This window comes from Mugil cephalus, chromosome 21, assembly GCF_022458985.1.
Source record: "Mugil cephalus isolate CIBA_MC_2020 chromosome 21, CIBA_Mcephalus_1.1, whole genome shotgun sequence".
Lineage (NCBI taxonomy): Eukaryota > Metazoa > Chordata > Actinopteri > Mugiliformes > Mugilidae > Mugil > Mugil cephalus.
This window is the reverse complement of record NC_061790.1, coordinates 1,495,976-1,510,420: the sequence shown is the minus strand read 5'-3', so window position 1 is coordinate 1,510,420 and position 14,445 is coordinate 1,495,976. Positions and strand designations below refer to the sequence as shown.

The window sequence follows — 14,445 nt, the reverse complement described above, 5'->3', positions numbered from 1 at the left end:
TGCTGCTTCTTGTTGTTTTTATTTATAAAACTATAAAACGGAGGCTGGATGTGAGCGTCGAGTCTAATCTTTGTCGTCTTCACTGCTCTTCTTCTCCTCCTCTTTATTATTATTCTCCTCCTCATCACTTTCGCTGCTGCTGCTGCTGCTGCTTTCGTCGTCGTCATCATCGTCGTCGTGGTCTCGGTTGTCGTCGTGTGTCTCTGTGTTTCTCTCCTCGTCGTCCGGCTGCTGCTCAGGTTGAGTCGACGGTTCGTCAGAAGACGGAGACGCCGCCGTCGTCTCTTCCTCTGGAAGCGTCTCCTCGTTGGTGTTCACCTGCTGCCTCTTCCACATCTTGGCCATGGCGAGCAGCTTGAGGTTGGGCTGGTTGGCGGCGTCCTCTGGGAAGATGTAGTCGTAGTACTCCTCCCACCCAGCGTCCGACTGAAACAGGTTAAACGACTTTTCTGTCAATTTATACTTAAATATGCAACCGAGGAGTTATCTGGTGTAGTGAAATGAACCTCTTTTTTTAAACTAGTTTGATAGAAAACATGTTAATGAAGCAAAATGGCAAAAAACAGTGTTTTTGATGCTGTGCCTCATCTTAAATGAGATAATCTGGTGAGGAGATGTTGTGCAGCTCTTACCCCGTCCTCGGCCGTCAGCTTCCTCCTCTTCTTCACCTTCTCCGGCAGCAGCTTCCTGACTCTCTCCCTGGTGGAGTCGGAGCCGAACTCCCTCTCGAAGTCCCTCCAGGACTCCAGCAGCATGAGCCGCTCCTCCTTCTCCTCACAGCTCCTCATGCCCTTGTTGGCCTCCTCGTAGATCTGCCGGCACCTCTCCAGCCTCTCGGGGTCGTCGATGGACAGCTCAAACTTGGCGTAGCTGATCCAGACCTGCAGGAGAGCGGTGGGCGTTGAAATGGTTTGGTTTGTGATCTAATTTGTGGTTTAAAGCTGGAATACTGACCTTGACGTGCTGCGTGCGCTGCAGAAGCCTCTTGTAAAGGTTCCTGGTGTTTCCAAACTCTTCCTGCTCGATCTCAAAGTCGATGTACGACTTCCACAGGACCTGAAACAGAACGACGTTAATATTTATCTCTGAGGCTCACGGGACGAGAACCTACAAGCATCAACTCTGGAATAGAAAGTAAACGTTGCTCAGCTGAAACAGCTGGTTCAGGGGCACGAGAGCTCAAAGGAACTGACTGAACTTGAATGCACCACAGATACTAAAGCCTACAACCAGCTGGAAGAGCTGATATTAGCTGTGAGGTTAAGATATTTCTATCAATCGTATCATTTTGTTTCCAAAAAGCACAATCAAATCTAACTGATGTATTTTGATCCTGTCCAGCTCCTGTAAATGAAGCGTCACCTCGGGCATGTCCAGGCGCGGCTGACCGATGGCCAGCTCAAAGATGGCGCGCGCTCTCTCCACGTCGCCCAGGATCGTCTCCAGCTCGGCGAACTTGATCCAGGTGGTACAGTTCTCAGGACTGAACTCCAGGTATTTCTCGTAGAGCTTCCTGCAGCGGTCGAACTCTCTGAGCTGCAGCTCCAGCTCGATGTAGCCCTTCAGGAGCTTGTTCTTGGGGCATTTACCGATGGCCATGCCCTGAGGAGAGACGATGCTTTATTACATTTACTGTTTGGAACCAACGTCCTGTTGTTCCCACACATCGACAGGACTCGGAGTCTCACCATGACTTTCCTGGCTCCCTGCAGGTTCTTCTGTCGGATCTCAAACTGAGCGTAGAGCAGCCAGATCTTTGCAAACGTGAACTGAAACAAACACAAGAGTCGACTTTTAGTGTTTGTGGTTTTAGTGAAGCAATATTTTCTATAAAGACTTAAAGAACAGATGCAAACCTTTTTGTGGGGGATGAGATCCAGACAGGCCTTATAAACCTGCCTCGTCATCTCAGGATCCTGACAAAGAAACGACAACAAGAACGTGACTCCCCAGGTTCTTAGATCTGCTTCTGTGGAGGTGAAAACGCGGCGGTGGTGGAGGACGGACTCACCTTCACCTCCAGCTCCTCGTACAAGGCGTAGTTGATCCACAGGTAGATGTAGCGCCTCCAGTGCCTCTTCTCCTGGATGGGCGGGATGTTGGCGATGGCCCTCTCGTAAACCTCCCTCACCGTGTCGGGGTCGGCGTCGCTCTCCACCAGGCGCAGGTAATCGAACCAGGCGTCGTAGTTGTGTGGGTTTGCCTGGACGACAGCGGGGAAGAAGAAAAGACTCAGTCGCATTAAAACGCTATTAAACTCAGGACAGTGTTTCATGTTCTGTCTCTAGTTACATAAAGTGTTTGTGTGGAACACGTTGACGTAGCTAAATCTTTACTGAAAATGTAAGAAAGTGAGTAAATTCATTAAATAGACACTGATGCTTGTGCTGTAAATAATTTTAGTCCACCAGAGGGCAGCAACACCTCAAACCTGACTAAATCCCAAAAGAAAAAGAAGAAGTAGTTTAAGTAGCTGAATGTCTAAACCGGTGACAGTAGTGGAACAGATCCTCTAAAAGTTCACCTCATTTCTAAAAAACTAAAATAAAAAAATCAATTTCAAAAGTGAGGAGATTCTTTAAACATATTTTAAAACATGTTCTAGTTTAAATGTTCTTTTAATTCCATTTGTGTTCCTCTGAATTAATCTAAAACTAAATGACAGAAATTTTGTGTTTTAATTTAATAATAATTTAAACAGTGCAGTGACGGTTTCTTTTCCGTAGCTTTAATAATCAGTGTTTGTTCTTCCTACCTTGACTTCCTCTTCGTACTGGAAGCGCCGTTTGCTGACGATCACGTCCTCGATTCCCCTCCGGTCTCCAAACTTCTTCTCGAACATGGTGTAGTTCTTGAAGAGCTCCTGGGCCTGGTGTTTGGGGATCCTGTCCAGAGCGTATTTATAGATCACCCGCACGCGCTCAAACTGCAGAAGGAAGAGACAGTCAGTGACTGAAATCAGTTCAGACTAAGAATGTGAGATCTGAATTTAAAGGATTAAGAATTGGAGCCACTCGCCTCCTTCTGCGTCTCCTCAAACCGGGCGAACGCCACAAAGAGGTTCTCGTCCACATATTCTTCTCCGAAGAACTCGACCGCCCTCTCGTACACCTTCCTGCTGTGGGCGATGTATCCGTGCTTCTCCTCAAACCGAGCGTATTTGATCCAGTTCTTCACCTCGGGGTGAACGATGACGAGTGCAAAGGGAAGTCAAGGAAGTTTGACGTGATCAACAAAATAACATCCGACACAGACCCTGTCATCAACAAGTCGTGAGACATTTCGGCCGAAACATCGATTTCTTTCTGGAAATCGACCTTTTCTCATTTGTAATAACTTCAAATTAGAAATCTTCCAGTTGTAGCTGTGGGATGTTAAGTTTAGTCGCTACGTCTCTGGTATCTTCAGTTAGATCTTGAGCCACATTTAATCTCTTCTAACTGTGATGAGATATATTTGAGGAAACATGCAGAGGTTCCTTTTTTTCTTTGGACACCAGACTCTGGCTACACCAGGTAAGAAAAGTGCCAATTTTTCTATTTGAAATCAAATTTGTGGTTTTCACCAAACCTTTTCAGACGAGGAAAGTTAAAGGGTTGTTGGGATCCTGATGGTGTTCATGCCCTATTCTGGGTGATATGACTTAAACCACACAAACGCCTCATCCTGCTACGCTGCTCAACAGAAGGATATATCGCTCATAAATGGTGCGGGCCTTGTCCACTTCCTTGTAGCGGAGCTCAAAGTTGATGTATGAGTGCCAGGCCTGTTCTTCGGGCTCCCACTCCATCCAGCGCTCAAACGCCTGCCTGCAGCCGGCGACGTTCCCCAGCATCTCCTCCATGTAGGTGTACTTGTACCTGTCGAAGAGACCAACAATCAAATATTAATACAAAGTGCTCAAGGTCATTAGGAGGAAAAGCGTAAAATGGATCATAAACTCTGAGGAGGAGGCCGTACCAGAACTGGTTGACCCGTGGGAGGATGGTGATGGCTCTGTCCCAGATGTTGCGGGCGTGGTTCACCTGGCGGCTCTTCATCTCCATCTCGGCGTACTTCAGCCACAGGGTGATGTTGCGGTGGTCGACATCCAGCGCTCGCTCGTAGATGGAGCGAGCTCTGAAAAGAGGAAGGTAAAGTGGTGAGTAATTCACACACAGCTGAATCAATGTCCACACACACACAAGACATTACCTCTGGATCTCGTTCAGGCTTTCCTCCCATTGTGCGTATTTAATCCAGTTACTAATGACTGTGCGGTTCTTCCTGATGTTGTCCTCAAAGCCCTGAAACAATGAAAGAACATAAAAACCTGTTAACAGCGCTTCAACACAAGACATTCGAGCGTTTTTTTTGGACTGAACCCTGAGTTACTGGTGGAGAAAGTCAGAGGTAAACATTCACCTTCCTCTTCTTCAGTTTGTAATCGTTCAGCTCCTCCTGATCTGTGATCTTCTGCTTTGGTGGCGGAGGCAGAAGTTCGAGCTCCCTCTCTTTGGCTTCTCTCAGCAGCTGCTCAGCGGTGATCTGAACCTCTGCGGGAGCTTTGTTTTTCACCTGAAACACACAAAAAAAGTTTAATATAGCCATCTTCCATCTATGTGGGAAAGTTTAAACACAGTGGAATGGGTGAGAATATAACGTGGGATGCAGAAGTCTGACAATTCACCCGAAACATGTTATGTTTTCACATAAACCTTGGATATTTATATAAGTTTGTTTGGACAGAAGCTATAACGTTACAGTGCGAACCATCAACACAAACTCCAGTTAGCTTGGACGAGAAAGCTAGCGTAATGAATAATAGTATTTACCTTTATATATTAAGTTACACTTTTATAACCGCAGTTATAATCAGAATTTAGTTGAAAATAAATGAACATGAGCGCTCTCAGGAGCCGCCTTCACAACTTTGCGCTCGTTTAAACTTTAGCGCTAACTGTTAGCAGTAGCTTAGCCGCAGTCTGCTCATCATGGCTCCTTCTATCGTGCTTTGTCGACTTACCTTCGCCACCTTCGGTATCCGCTGCTTCCCTGCCGCGGTTGACGCCATTTTGTTGTCTTGTTAAACCAAATATTATTTTTGCCAAACTTTTAGTATTATTATTACTACAATTTAACAACAGCGTCAAAGGGAAACGAAACGTTTTGGTCTCAAGCAGCGTACGCCGCCATGACAGTACCCACAGTGCTTTGCGACTCTATACATTAACCCCTTGCGCTCCGGCGGCGTTCTGTTACTGTGGCAACGACGTTAGTCAGCTAGCAGACTTTGTCAAAAAGTTGCAGTATTTCTTTTTTTTAAAGTTGCTAACACTAAATTTCAATCACATTTAATAAACTAGTAATAAGACCTAATTTTGTAGTTTATTAGCAATAAATATTTGAAAAGTAAGTATTAATTGTTCCAGAAAACGATCCATCTAGCGTCATGATAATACCCAGAATGCTTTGCGACTGCCCTAGTAACGTTTTGTTACTATGGCAACGTCGTTAGCTAGTTAGCAAAGACTGTGTCAAAAAGTTGCATTATTTTTTCTTTTTAGCTGCTAACGTATCATTTTGTCCCTAAATGTCCATCACATTGGATAGAAAATAATAATAAAGACCGAACTGTGTAGTTTATTAGCAGTAAATCTTTGAGAGGTGAGTATTAATTGTTCTAGCCTGCGTTAAAAACTGTTTCTGTTGTACTTGATTTTTGTTTTCGCTCGGTAACGTTAGCTACATCATCACTGTTATTGTTGTTGTTGATGTTGTTTTTGGCTGACATGGCTCCTTGTGCCTCCATTAAAATGACCCAGGTGAAGATGAGGACCGTAACTTCAGCCCGCGGCCAGGAGGAGACTGTGGCCGTGAGAAGGAGCGAGTCGGCGGACGCGGAGGGGATTGACGGCCTCATTAGCTCCTCAGCTCGGGCCGTGTTTGGAAACGTCAATGTTATCCACCTTCTGTAAGAAAAGCACCTTCTTTTTTATATTTAAATGTCTCTTAACTGTAGCAAGATACTGATTACTGACAGGACATCTTTATTTAACACTTAGTGTCCAGAAATAATGATAAACACCCGGGACAACGCACCCAAACTAAAGAAAGTTGGTTCACTGGACAAACTTTCATATTTGTACTTAAGACATTTCCAATCGTCATATTTATGAAATATTTATACACCTTGCTATTGTTCACTCACAACTGTTTGCACTCTGAGAAAATGGATTAGTTTATTTTAGTCTAATGTTATTTAATCTGTGTGTTTAAAAAGAGAAAGACTGAAATGTATTTATTGTTTACTTAACTGAGGAAAAACAACAGTTGTGGTTTGTTTCACAAGTTTTCATTCATTCATTCATTCATTCATTCAGTCATTTTCTGTAACTGCTTCTCCTTTACTTTATTTATCTTGTGGGAAACTCATTGTCCAGTAGCTTCATAACTTAGAAACAGATATGGAAGATATTTAAGTTATATAATAATATAAATATATACACATATAATACTGTGTAATAAAAATACAGTGGTGTTAGTAATGACCTCAGTCCAGTTGTTCCCTCACAGGGACGTGTTGTAGAGTCTTATATCCTGAGGGATACAACAAACGTCCCCCTTTCTGTATCAGTTCACACTCTTGTGGATGTAGACATCATCACTAAAATATTTATGCAAAGAGTTCTTTGAAATGCTTCTATGGACATTTAACTGTCATTTTTACGCAGTGAGACTCATGCCAGACTACTCGGTATGAGGAAGCAGATGTTGTATTCTTCCAGAATCTTTGTTTCAGACGTCACTGAGCTTTAACGCCACATAAACACGATTCTCTCTGCTGTCCCGGACTCTTTCAGAGAGAAAGCCAACCTGGCTGTGACTCTGGCCAATGAAAAAGACGACATCCTGGCTCACGCTTCCTTCTTCGATCACCCCATCGGAGACTTGGTGGATCCGGCTCTCTGGGAACCATTCCTGCAGAAACACTACAGCGCTGAGAAATGCACAGTCTGTATCTTTCTCTAATTCACATGATGTTACACAGAGCTGCTGGTATAGTTGATAAGATGAATACTGTTTATACCAGTGATTCACAACCACGTTAGTGTGTCATGAGAGACTATCAGGTGTGTTGGAAATGATTCAATTTCACTTAATTGGACAGAAAATTATTATTTATTTACTGCAAATAATTGATCTTGGAGCCTATGCCAGCGATGCATCGTAGGTAGAACAATTAAATCCTCTTCCACTAGATGGCAGCAGGTAGATAATTAACCCGTCTATCTACCTACAGTACTCAAGCCAAACTGGGTCCTGGAGAAAATTCTGACCCAGATGAAGGTCATAGTATGAGCAGTGGTCAGAAGAAAGCGACAAAGCTGATCTGAAGACAATACAATGAAAGTTCTCTTTCCTTTGGATTTACTTTTACTGGGAACCAAAGAGTCGACCCCTATTCTGTCTGGTGTGTGGGGAAAAACTCCAAACGAAACACCTGTCCCTTCAAAACAAAAGCACAGAATACCACAGTGTGAACAGACTGGGATATTTATATTTATTGAAGGAAACCACGAAGATAAATGAGAGCTTTAAAAGCTACAGGAGCTTCCAAGATGCTGAACTCATCACCAGATTAAAACAGAAACACAACAGAAATAAGTTTGACTTTTCAGACATCATTGCAGTAAAAACTAAATAAAGAGAGAGACTCTTTGTATGTGTCTTTCTTCATTCCCTGTGAGTGTATCAGGTTTGTGTTCAACTCAACAGTCCCAGATTTCAGTAAATTGACAGTAGATGATCATCGTGGGATTTTTCTAATGTAAAATATTTGGCACGACTCAAGAGAGGTTGGGAAACACTGGTTTATACCACATGAATCTTACCTGCGCTGGAGGAAACCAGTTTAACTGTCTTCTCTCTGCAGCCTCTGAACACACTTTTTCTGCACCTCTTCGTGGCTGAGACAGATTTTACTACAGCAGGTGTAAAGGAGATAATGAGGTATGAAGAAATGAAGCTGTATGATCTCAATTTATCTGTAGTGACACTTCCCATGATGATACAGCCTCATACTGAATGTCAGTGTATTTGTTCTGTGGACATTAGAGAGTGAATATGACATTTTCAGAACATTATGATGGTTGAAGTGGTCGCTACGATGATGCGTTTGGGTTAGATGCACCTACAAAATATAATGCTCTTAGTTTTTATTCTCCTTTTTCACAGGGCTGTGTTTAATGCCGTCCCTGAGCTTCAGTACGTCTGCCTGGTCAGCCCATATGTTGGTCCTTTAGGTAAAACAACCGCCTCCAAGTTCAGTTTTTGAAGTGATCTTGAAGACCCTGACCACTGAGTTCTGCTGTGTCCACAGAGCCGGCGCTGGAGGAGATGTTTGAGCCGATGCAGAGTGTGAGCGACGCCAGGCCTCAGTGTTTAGCCTTGATCAGCTGCAGAGACGAGCACAGTCCGCTGCTTCGTATTCGCCCGGCCAGGTGATGGAAAACGTAAAACGTTCAAGTGCAGTAGAGGAGATGTGAAGCGGTGAAGCTTAAAAGCCTGGAGGAGGTTGTAAGAACGGAGCTAGTTTAACGTGCTGTGACTGAACCTGTTCACACCTGGAATTAACACGTGTCTTCACTGTGTCTTCAGCCAGCGCCAGAGATCTGGTCTCAGTCCTCATTAAAAAGAGACGAACAGGTGTCGACTACAGTTGGTTTGTCGTTGTTTTACAGGGTTGAGGATCATGACGACATCATGCCTATATTTGAGGAGCAGACAAAGCTGCTGTCCATCATCCACCGGCCGTACTTCCTGTCAGAGCTCATCGAGACCAAGAGGGACGACCACCACACGGCGGTTTGTGAGGTCTGTTCAGACTTTCAGTGTTTCTTTTAATTATAAGATGGTTTTAAACAAAGTCCATCTGTCCAGGTTGTGCGTTCCGATGTGTGTGATGTGATTCAGTCATTTGTGATTCACTGGTGGAACTTGGTGCTTCAGAAATAACACAGGAAAGTTTACATTCAGTTTACATTCAGGCCGGTTTAAACAGACGAGCTGTGCATTTAACAATTTACTGGACAAATGTCTGAAAGAAGAAAGAGACAATGACACGATGTTGATTTGATTGAAAATACACACAACACCACCTAAAATATAAATCCTTTATCACTAGAGCTGCATGTCGCTACTGATTGAATCTGATTTGATTTTACCCTTTGACTTCCACACTAAGAAATACAATTAATCAGGATTAAATATAGTTTATTTTTGTTACTGTTGATGCTTTCTACGTGCAACACACGCTTGGTCTTTAAACTTTGGTGCTATGGTCGCACACTGTTGTTAACTAGCACCTCTGCGCATGTAACACTCAGTAGGTTTACATGCATGTGAAAAAACTAGTTACTGCCTTAATCTGACTGTAACTGGGCAACGTAAAGGAAAACACGTTACTCCGACTGTAACAGAGTACGTTACTGACTAAACAGATACTGAATGAAATCGGTTCTCTTTTCCGGCGTGACTATATTAATAGGTTTCTCAACACCCCCAACGTGTTCACATGCTCCAGAATGACCCTGGAACAAAAACGTCCTAGAGCCAGTGTCAGAAGAAGAAGAAGGTAAACGGAGAAGAACCACCTACACCAGAAGTAGCAAACACATTATATACGAGATTAAAAAAGCTGAACTATCGTCCATCTGGTTGTTGTTTGACACATGAACGACTCTGGCTGTTTATTATGTGACGTAATAGGTCAAACACTTATTTCCACCTAGTGCGGAGGAGGAGGAGGATGTTCCTGTCAGTTATTCCATGTAAACTGGGACAAGGACACATTCAGAAAATCAGATTTAGAGCGTAGCTCCATTAAGCTGTGCATGTATCATCTCACACTGAGCCTCCCCTGGGGGGGGCAGAGGACTTCACGCCTCACCCGCCTCACCTGCCTCAAAACCGCTCTGGAGTAAATGTAATGTTTGTGTCAGCATTAAAAAGTTATCTGAAAACGACCAAGTTTTTAGTTTGAGACGGTTCAGTTTTCAGTTTCCATTTCTAAAAACCTCTCAAATATCTAAAAGTAAAACATTTCTACTCTCATGAGGTGGTTCTTCAGACGTGTCCATGTAAAAGTTTACCTCTTGTTGCCGTTTCCGTGGAGATGACGCAGGAGGTCATGTGACCAGTTAATTTGGAGGATATCACCAGATGAGACTTTACAGCTTATTCACTCAACACTTTTCAATGGAAACACGCACAAAGAGACATTGGACTTAATTGAATTTTCAGAATTATTGCTGCTGTTAAAGATTTAATGATTCAGTCTCTCCGGTGCCTGACGATGCTTCTGCATCAGCAAACTCCTCCTCATCCTTTATGTGGACAGTGGTGTGATCAGCAGCACTTTTATCGTCCCAGATGTTGAAACCCTCCAACTAAACTCCCTGAGGACTTTGTGTCGTGTATCTGAAGACATTATCACACATTATCCACATCCACTTTAAAACTAACCCACGTTTAGGCTCCTGCGGTTCCTCGTCAGTGTAAGATCTGACTGGTCATCACAAACCTCGCGGTGGGTTCGTTTCCTCCCTCGGGACCCTGAGACATGACAGACCTCCTCTCCTGCCTCCCCTCCCTCCCCTCCCTCCACCAGCCGGGCCGACATGTGTTCGCGGCAGCATATGGCAGATAGGAGCTGACACCGGGCCAAGACATGCTCTCACTGAACATATTGTGTCCAGACATCTGAAGCATTTCTGGCTTTTTAGTCCGATTATGTTCAGCTCTCCGAGAACAAACAATCCGACATCGTCCCCGAGGGTTTCGTGCACGCCAGAAAACTTAGATGTGGAGCCACAGAATTTGCAGTTTAAATATGTTTTTAGTTGATTTATTATTTCTGTTAGAGGAAACGAGGCTTAATAGGTTTTATGGGTAACATGGTTACAGTTCTCTTCATTGTTTTTCTACGTTTCTGAATAAAAATTACTCAAAACATCAACAGGTTTTCACACAAGTCCTGAAAGTAGACAAAGAGAAACCAATCAAACACATGCAACAGAAATATTAGACTTTCATTTCAAGGCCAAATAAGAGTCCATGTGTTCAGAAGTGTTTCTATAATTTGTCTCAGTCTGATCATCACAACACGATTCATAAGTTAGTGAATTCTAGAAGAAGAAGACAGAAGAACTATCTCATCGTCCATCTCTTTGTGGCCTACAGCTGGTCTGGAACTCTGATCACAAAATAAGACACTGTAGACAACTGATCAGCAGGTACCAGAATTATTTAGCAGCTGTTATTTCTGCAAACACCGAGGGCAAGAAGAACCAGATGAATGTTTAGGAGCAAGTCAAAGTCCTGACCTTCATCCAGTAGAAATGTTGTAGCATCAGTTGATGAGAGGAAACCACCAACATCTCACAACTGACGCAACAGGATCAGATTCCTCCAACAGATCAGCAGTTACCAGAAACATTCAGTTACCAGGAGCTCAGAGCGTCATGTTTTAAAGAAATCAGGTCTAACATTCTGTGGGAAGCCAGACCTTTAATCAGCACCGTGTACGTAGTATAATCTGTGCCCGTCACAGGCTGTGTTTCCTCCACAGATCGATGGCGCGGTCGTCGGCTTCGTCAGCGTCAGCGCTGAAGTCGACGTGAATCGACTCCGTAGCAGCTTTGAGTCGAGTGAGTTTGACGGTTTGTCCAAAGTTCAGCGACACAAACGAGACGAACCCGCTGCTCAGTCCGAGTCAGGAGGAGACGAAGACGGACAGGGACAAACCCAGAGCTCCTCCTCAGGACAGGTAATGATACCGATGCTCAGGAAAAGTCAGATCTGATACTGTGTGTAAATACGCTCTAATGTGTCTAATAAACCTAAAAATAAAGCAGTGTGTTTAAAATCATAGCTTCATACAGAACACAAGACATCAGAGTAACTTATGTATTTATTTTAAACTCTGAAGTATATTGAGGTAGTGGCCTCATTTAAATTAAAGCTGAGCTGATACAACAGAAAAAACAAACAGAGACACAATCAAACAAAATACGTATAATAAACTAATCAGAGCATTAAAATAAATGATTGTTTAACTACTATAAAATGAAACCTTTCATCTTAATTGTGACTCTGTCCTCATCATAAATGCATCATATTCTGTGTTGTGGTTTAACCTGAGGTGTGACGCAAAGTTTGTTGTGTTGCCACAACAAACAGTTAGATCATAAAGACCTGGTATCGGTATTTCAGTTTCAGTATGGACCCACACATCACTACATGTGAGAAACATGGAAACATCTTTAATGTCTGTCTAATATTTTCTTTTTGAAGTGTAATTATAAACACTCACTGGTCACTAGCTGCTGTACATTGACTTTGAGGAGGTGATACATATTTTGGAAAAAACTACGATTCAGTGTCACCACAAACCACAGCCTCCACCACGAACACACAATCGGATCAAGTTACTAGAAACTAAACCAGAAGGATTTAGAGCAGGACTGATGTGTATGAATGAATTCACTGGTGTACCTAATAAACTGGCCGGTCGGTGTTAATTGTAACTCTCATGTCGTCAGGAGGAGGTGAAAGCGACTGGGACAGAGAAACCCAGTATGTTCTGTATCCAGCTGTTTGTTATGGACAAGAACCATGAAACCAGGTCAGTGTTTGTTAGTGTTTTTAAATTACACCGTAACAATCAGACACTATGTCACCAGCTACTTTTTGTTTATTTGTTTATAATACTAATTCTGTCATTTTTTGATTACACTGTTTATTTGTATTTTACTTTAATCTAATCTTATTTTATTTGTTCTTTCTTGTGGTTTTATGAGTGTTTACTTTTATGTGCAGCAAAGATACGGTGACAAAGTAATTTCCCTGGTGGATCATTAAAGTATGTATAAGTCTAAGTCTGAGTCTAAGTCTATATCTGAGTCAAGTCTAAGTCTGAGTCTGAGTCTGAGTCTGAGTCTGAGTCTAAGTCTAAGTCTAACTAATAACCAGATTTTTAAGGCAACGCACCATCATCCTGTCACAGGTTTGGTTAATCTGCCTGACAACAAGGGAATAAAACAGAACTAAAGCTAGTTTTCCTTGAGCATTCACTGGCTCCATAGATTTATTGTTTGTCCAGGTCATTTCATTTCATTTATTAATTTACTGAATAGAGACAATACACATTAATCAATGCTGGTGCATTAGGCATCAGTGTAAATTAGACGTAGGTATCGTACAATAGACAATTACAAAACCAGACATAGACAGAAAATATCACAACAAACAATATTATTAAAAAGATCAATGGACCAAGAACCCAGAGACTGAGCATCAGATTAACCTCCTGAGACCCTGTGTCCTCATATGGGGACATTAAGTTTTAGGTTTTATTGCAGCTTATTCTGCTTCACTTAAACTCGTTTAAAAACTTGTTTATTCTTATAAACGTTTCTATAGCAATGAGCTACATTGTCGCTAATTAGCATGTACTCGTTTGAGGACGCTGGGACTTCATTGTTCTGTCTTTGTGCAGCCACATTCAGGTATTAAAATAAACTGTTTTATATTCTGTCACACATTGGTGACTTTATTATAATATAAATAATGAAATAATCCGAGTGTCCACATATGAGGACGTTGTTTTTTTTTGTTGTTGTTTGTTTTTCTCAAAAACTACAACTTCCTGTTGAAAGATGGTTCTTAGTTTTTATACGTTTTAGGTCATCAAGAGCATTTAAAACTTTAAATCAGACAGACATCTATGAAGATTTGAGCTGTTTATGTCAAAAATTTATCTTATTAGTATTTTATAAGAATAAGAAGTATAAGAATATTTATAATAATAATAATTATAAGTATAAGAATATTACTGTAATGAAAATGAAGAGGTTCCTGTCTTCTTAAAGAGAGACGTGTCAGGTTTTAATGTACTTTATTTTGTGTTTGTCCAGGTTGTAAAACAATAATTTATGTGAGAAAATATCACGGCATGCATGTAATTCTTATAATTTAGTTTAATGCTTCTGAATAAAATCCTGGTCATTTCCAGTGGAATTCATTTGGTCATTTTATAGTGTCACATGCCCCAGGAACAGATGGACCTAATTTCAACTTTATTTAAGGAGCTGTTCGTTATAGATTCTCTAATGTTTCACACATTTTAGAGCCATTTCATAAGCGCCCCCCCCCCCAGACATGTTATAGCTACAAATAACCATGTACTGTTGTACTTCCATACATTTTGATGAGAAGTATATTAATCATCTGAAATCATTGATGGTACTAATGACGACATTTACATCCGAGCTGGGACCATAACATTAAACCTTTACTTTAATGAATGATTAATGAATACAAACGTTCTGTATTCACAGATTTGTGGGAAATAAGATTCATCACATATAATAATAATAATAATGATAATAGTAATAATAATAA

At 41.9% G+C, this 14,445-nt stretch overlaps 2 protein-coding genes across 2 annotated transcripts in view; one reads left to right on the top strand and one right to left on the bottom strand.

Annotated features, from left to right (window-relative positions):
* crnkl1 (crooked neck pre-mRNA splicing factor 1) lies at positions 1-5,203 on the bottom strand. Its single transcript, XM_047574234.1, has 14 exons — positions 5,006-5,203; positions 4,405-4,557; positions 4,195-4,286; positions 3,961-4,119; positions 3,694-3,860; positions 3,019-3,197; positions 2,756-2,926; positions 2,012-2,203; positions 1,857-1,916; positions 1,689-1,769; positions 1,363-1,602; positions 955-1,056; positions 633-881; positions 1-426 (listed from the first exon to the last, which is right to left on the bottom strand). Exons 1-14 carry the CDS (start codon positions 5,051-5,053, stop codon positions 64-66), a joined length of 2,256 nt encoding a protein of 751 aa, XP_047430190.1. The 5' UTR covers positions 5,054-5,203; the 3' UTR covers positions 1-63.
* Positions 5,204-5,475: 272 nt separating this feature from the next.
* The window catches only part of cfap61 (cilia and flagella associated protein 61), a 36,347-nt gene continuing 27,377 nt past the window's right edge, over positions 5,476-14,445 (top strand). Inside the window, exons 1-9 of the mRNA XM_047573144.1 lie at positions 5,476-5,646; positions 5,805-5,953; positions 6,843-6,993; positions 7,916-7,992; positions 8,218-8,285; positions 8,363-8,483; positions 8,724-8,856; positions 11,612-11,809; positions 12,585-12,667. Coding sequence (XP_047429100.1) covers positions 5,811-5,953; positions 6,843-6,993; positions 7,916-7,992; positions 8,218-8,285; positions 8,363-8,483; positions 8,724-8,856; positions 11,612-11,809; positions 12,585-12,667 — 974 coding nt within the window. The 5' untranslated portion in view covers positions 5,476-5,646; positions 5,805-5,810. The remainder of the gene's footprint in view (positions 5,647-5,804; positions 5,954-6,842; positions 6,994-7,915; positions 7,993-8,217; positions 8,286-8,362; positions 8,484-8,723; positions 8,857-11,611; positions 11,810-12,584; positions 12,668-14,445) is intronic.

Excerpts from the sequence above, each read along its gene's own strand:
- crnkl1 (XM_047574234.1), bottom strand. The coding sequence starts at position 5,053 with ATGGCGTCAACCGCGGCAGGGAAGCAGCGGATACCGAAGGTGGCGAAG. Across the intron at positions 3,861-3,960 it reads CCACGGGTCAACCAGTTCTG|GTACAAGTACACCTACATGG; the intron begins GTACGGCCTCCT and ends TCTCTTCGACAG. Across the intron at positions 3,198-3,693 it reads CCGCACCATTTATGAGCGAT|TCGTCATCGTTCACCCCGAG; the intron begins ATATCCTTCTGT and ends TTCCCTTTGCAC.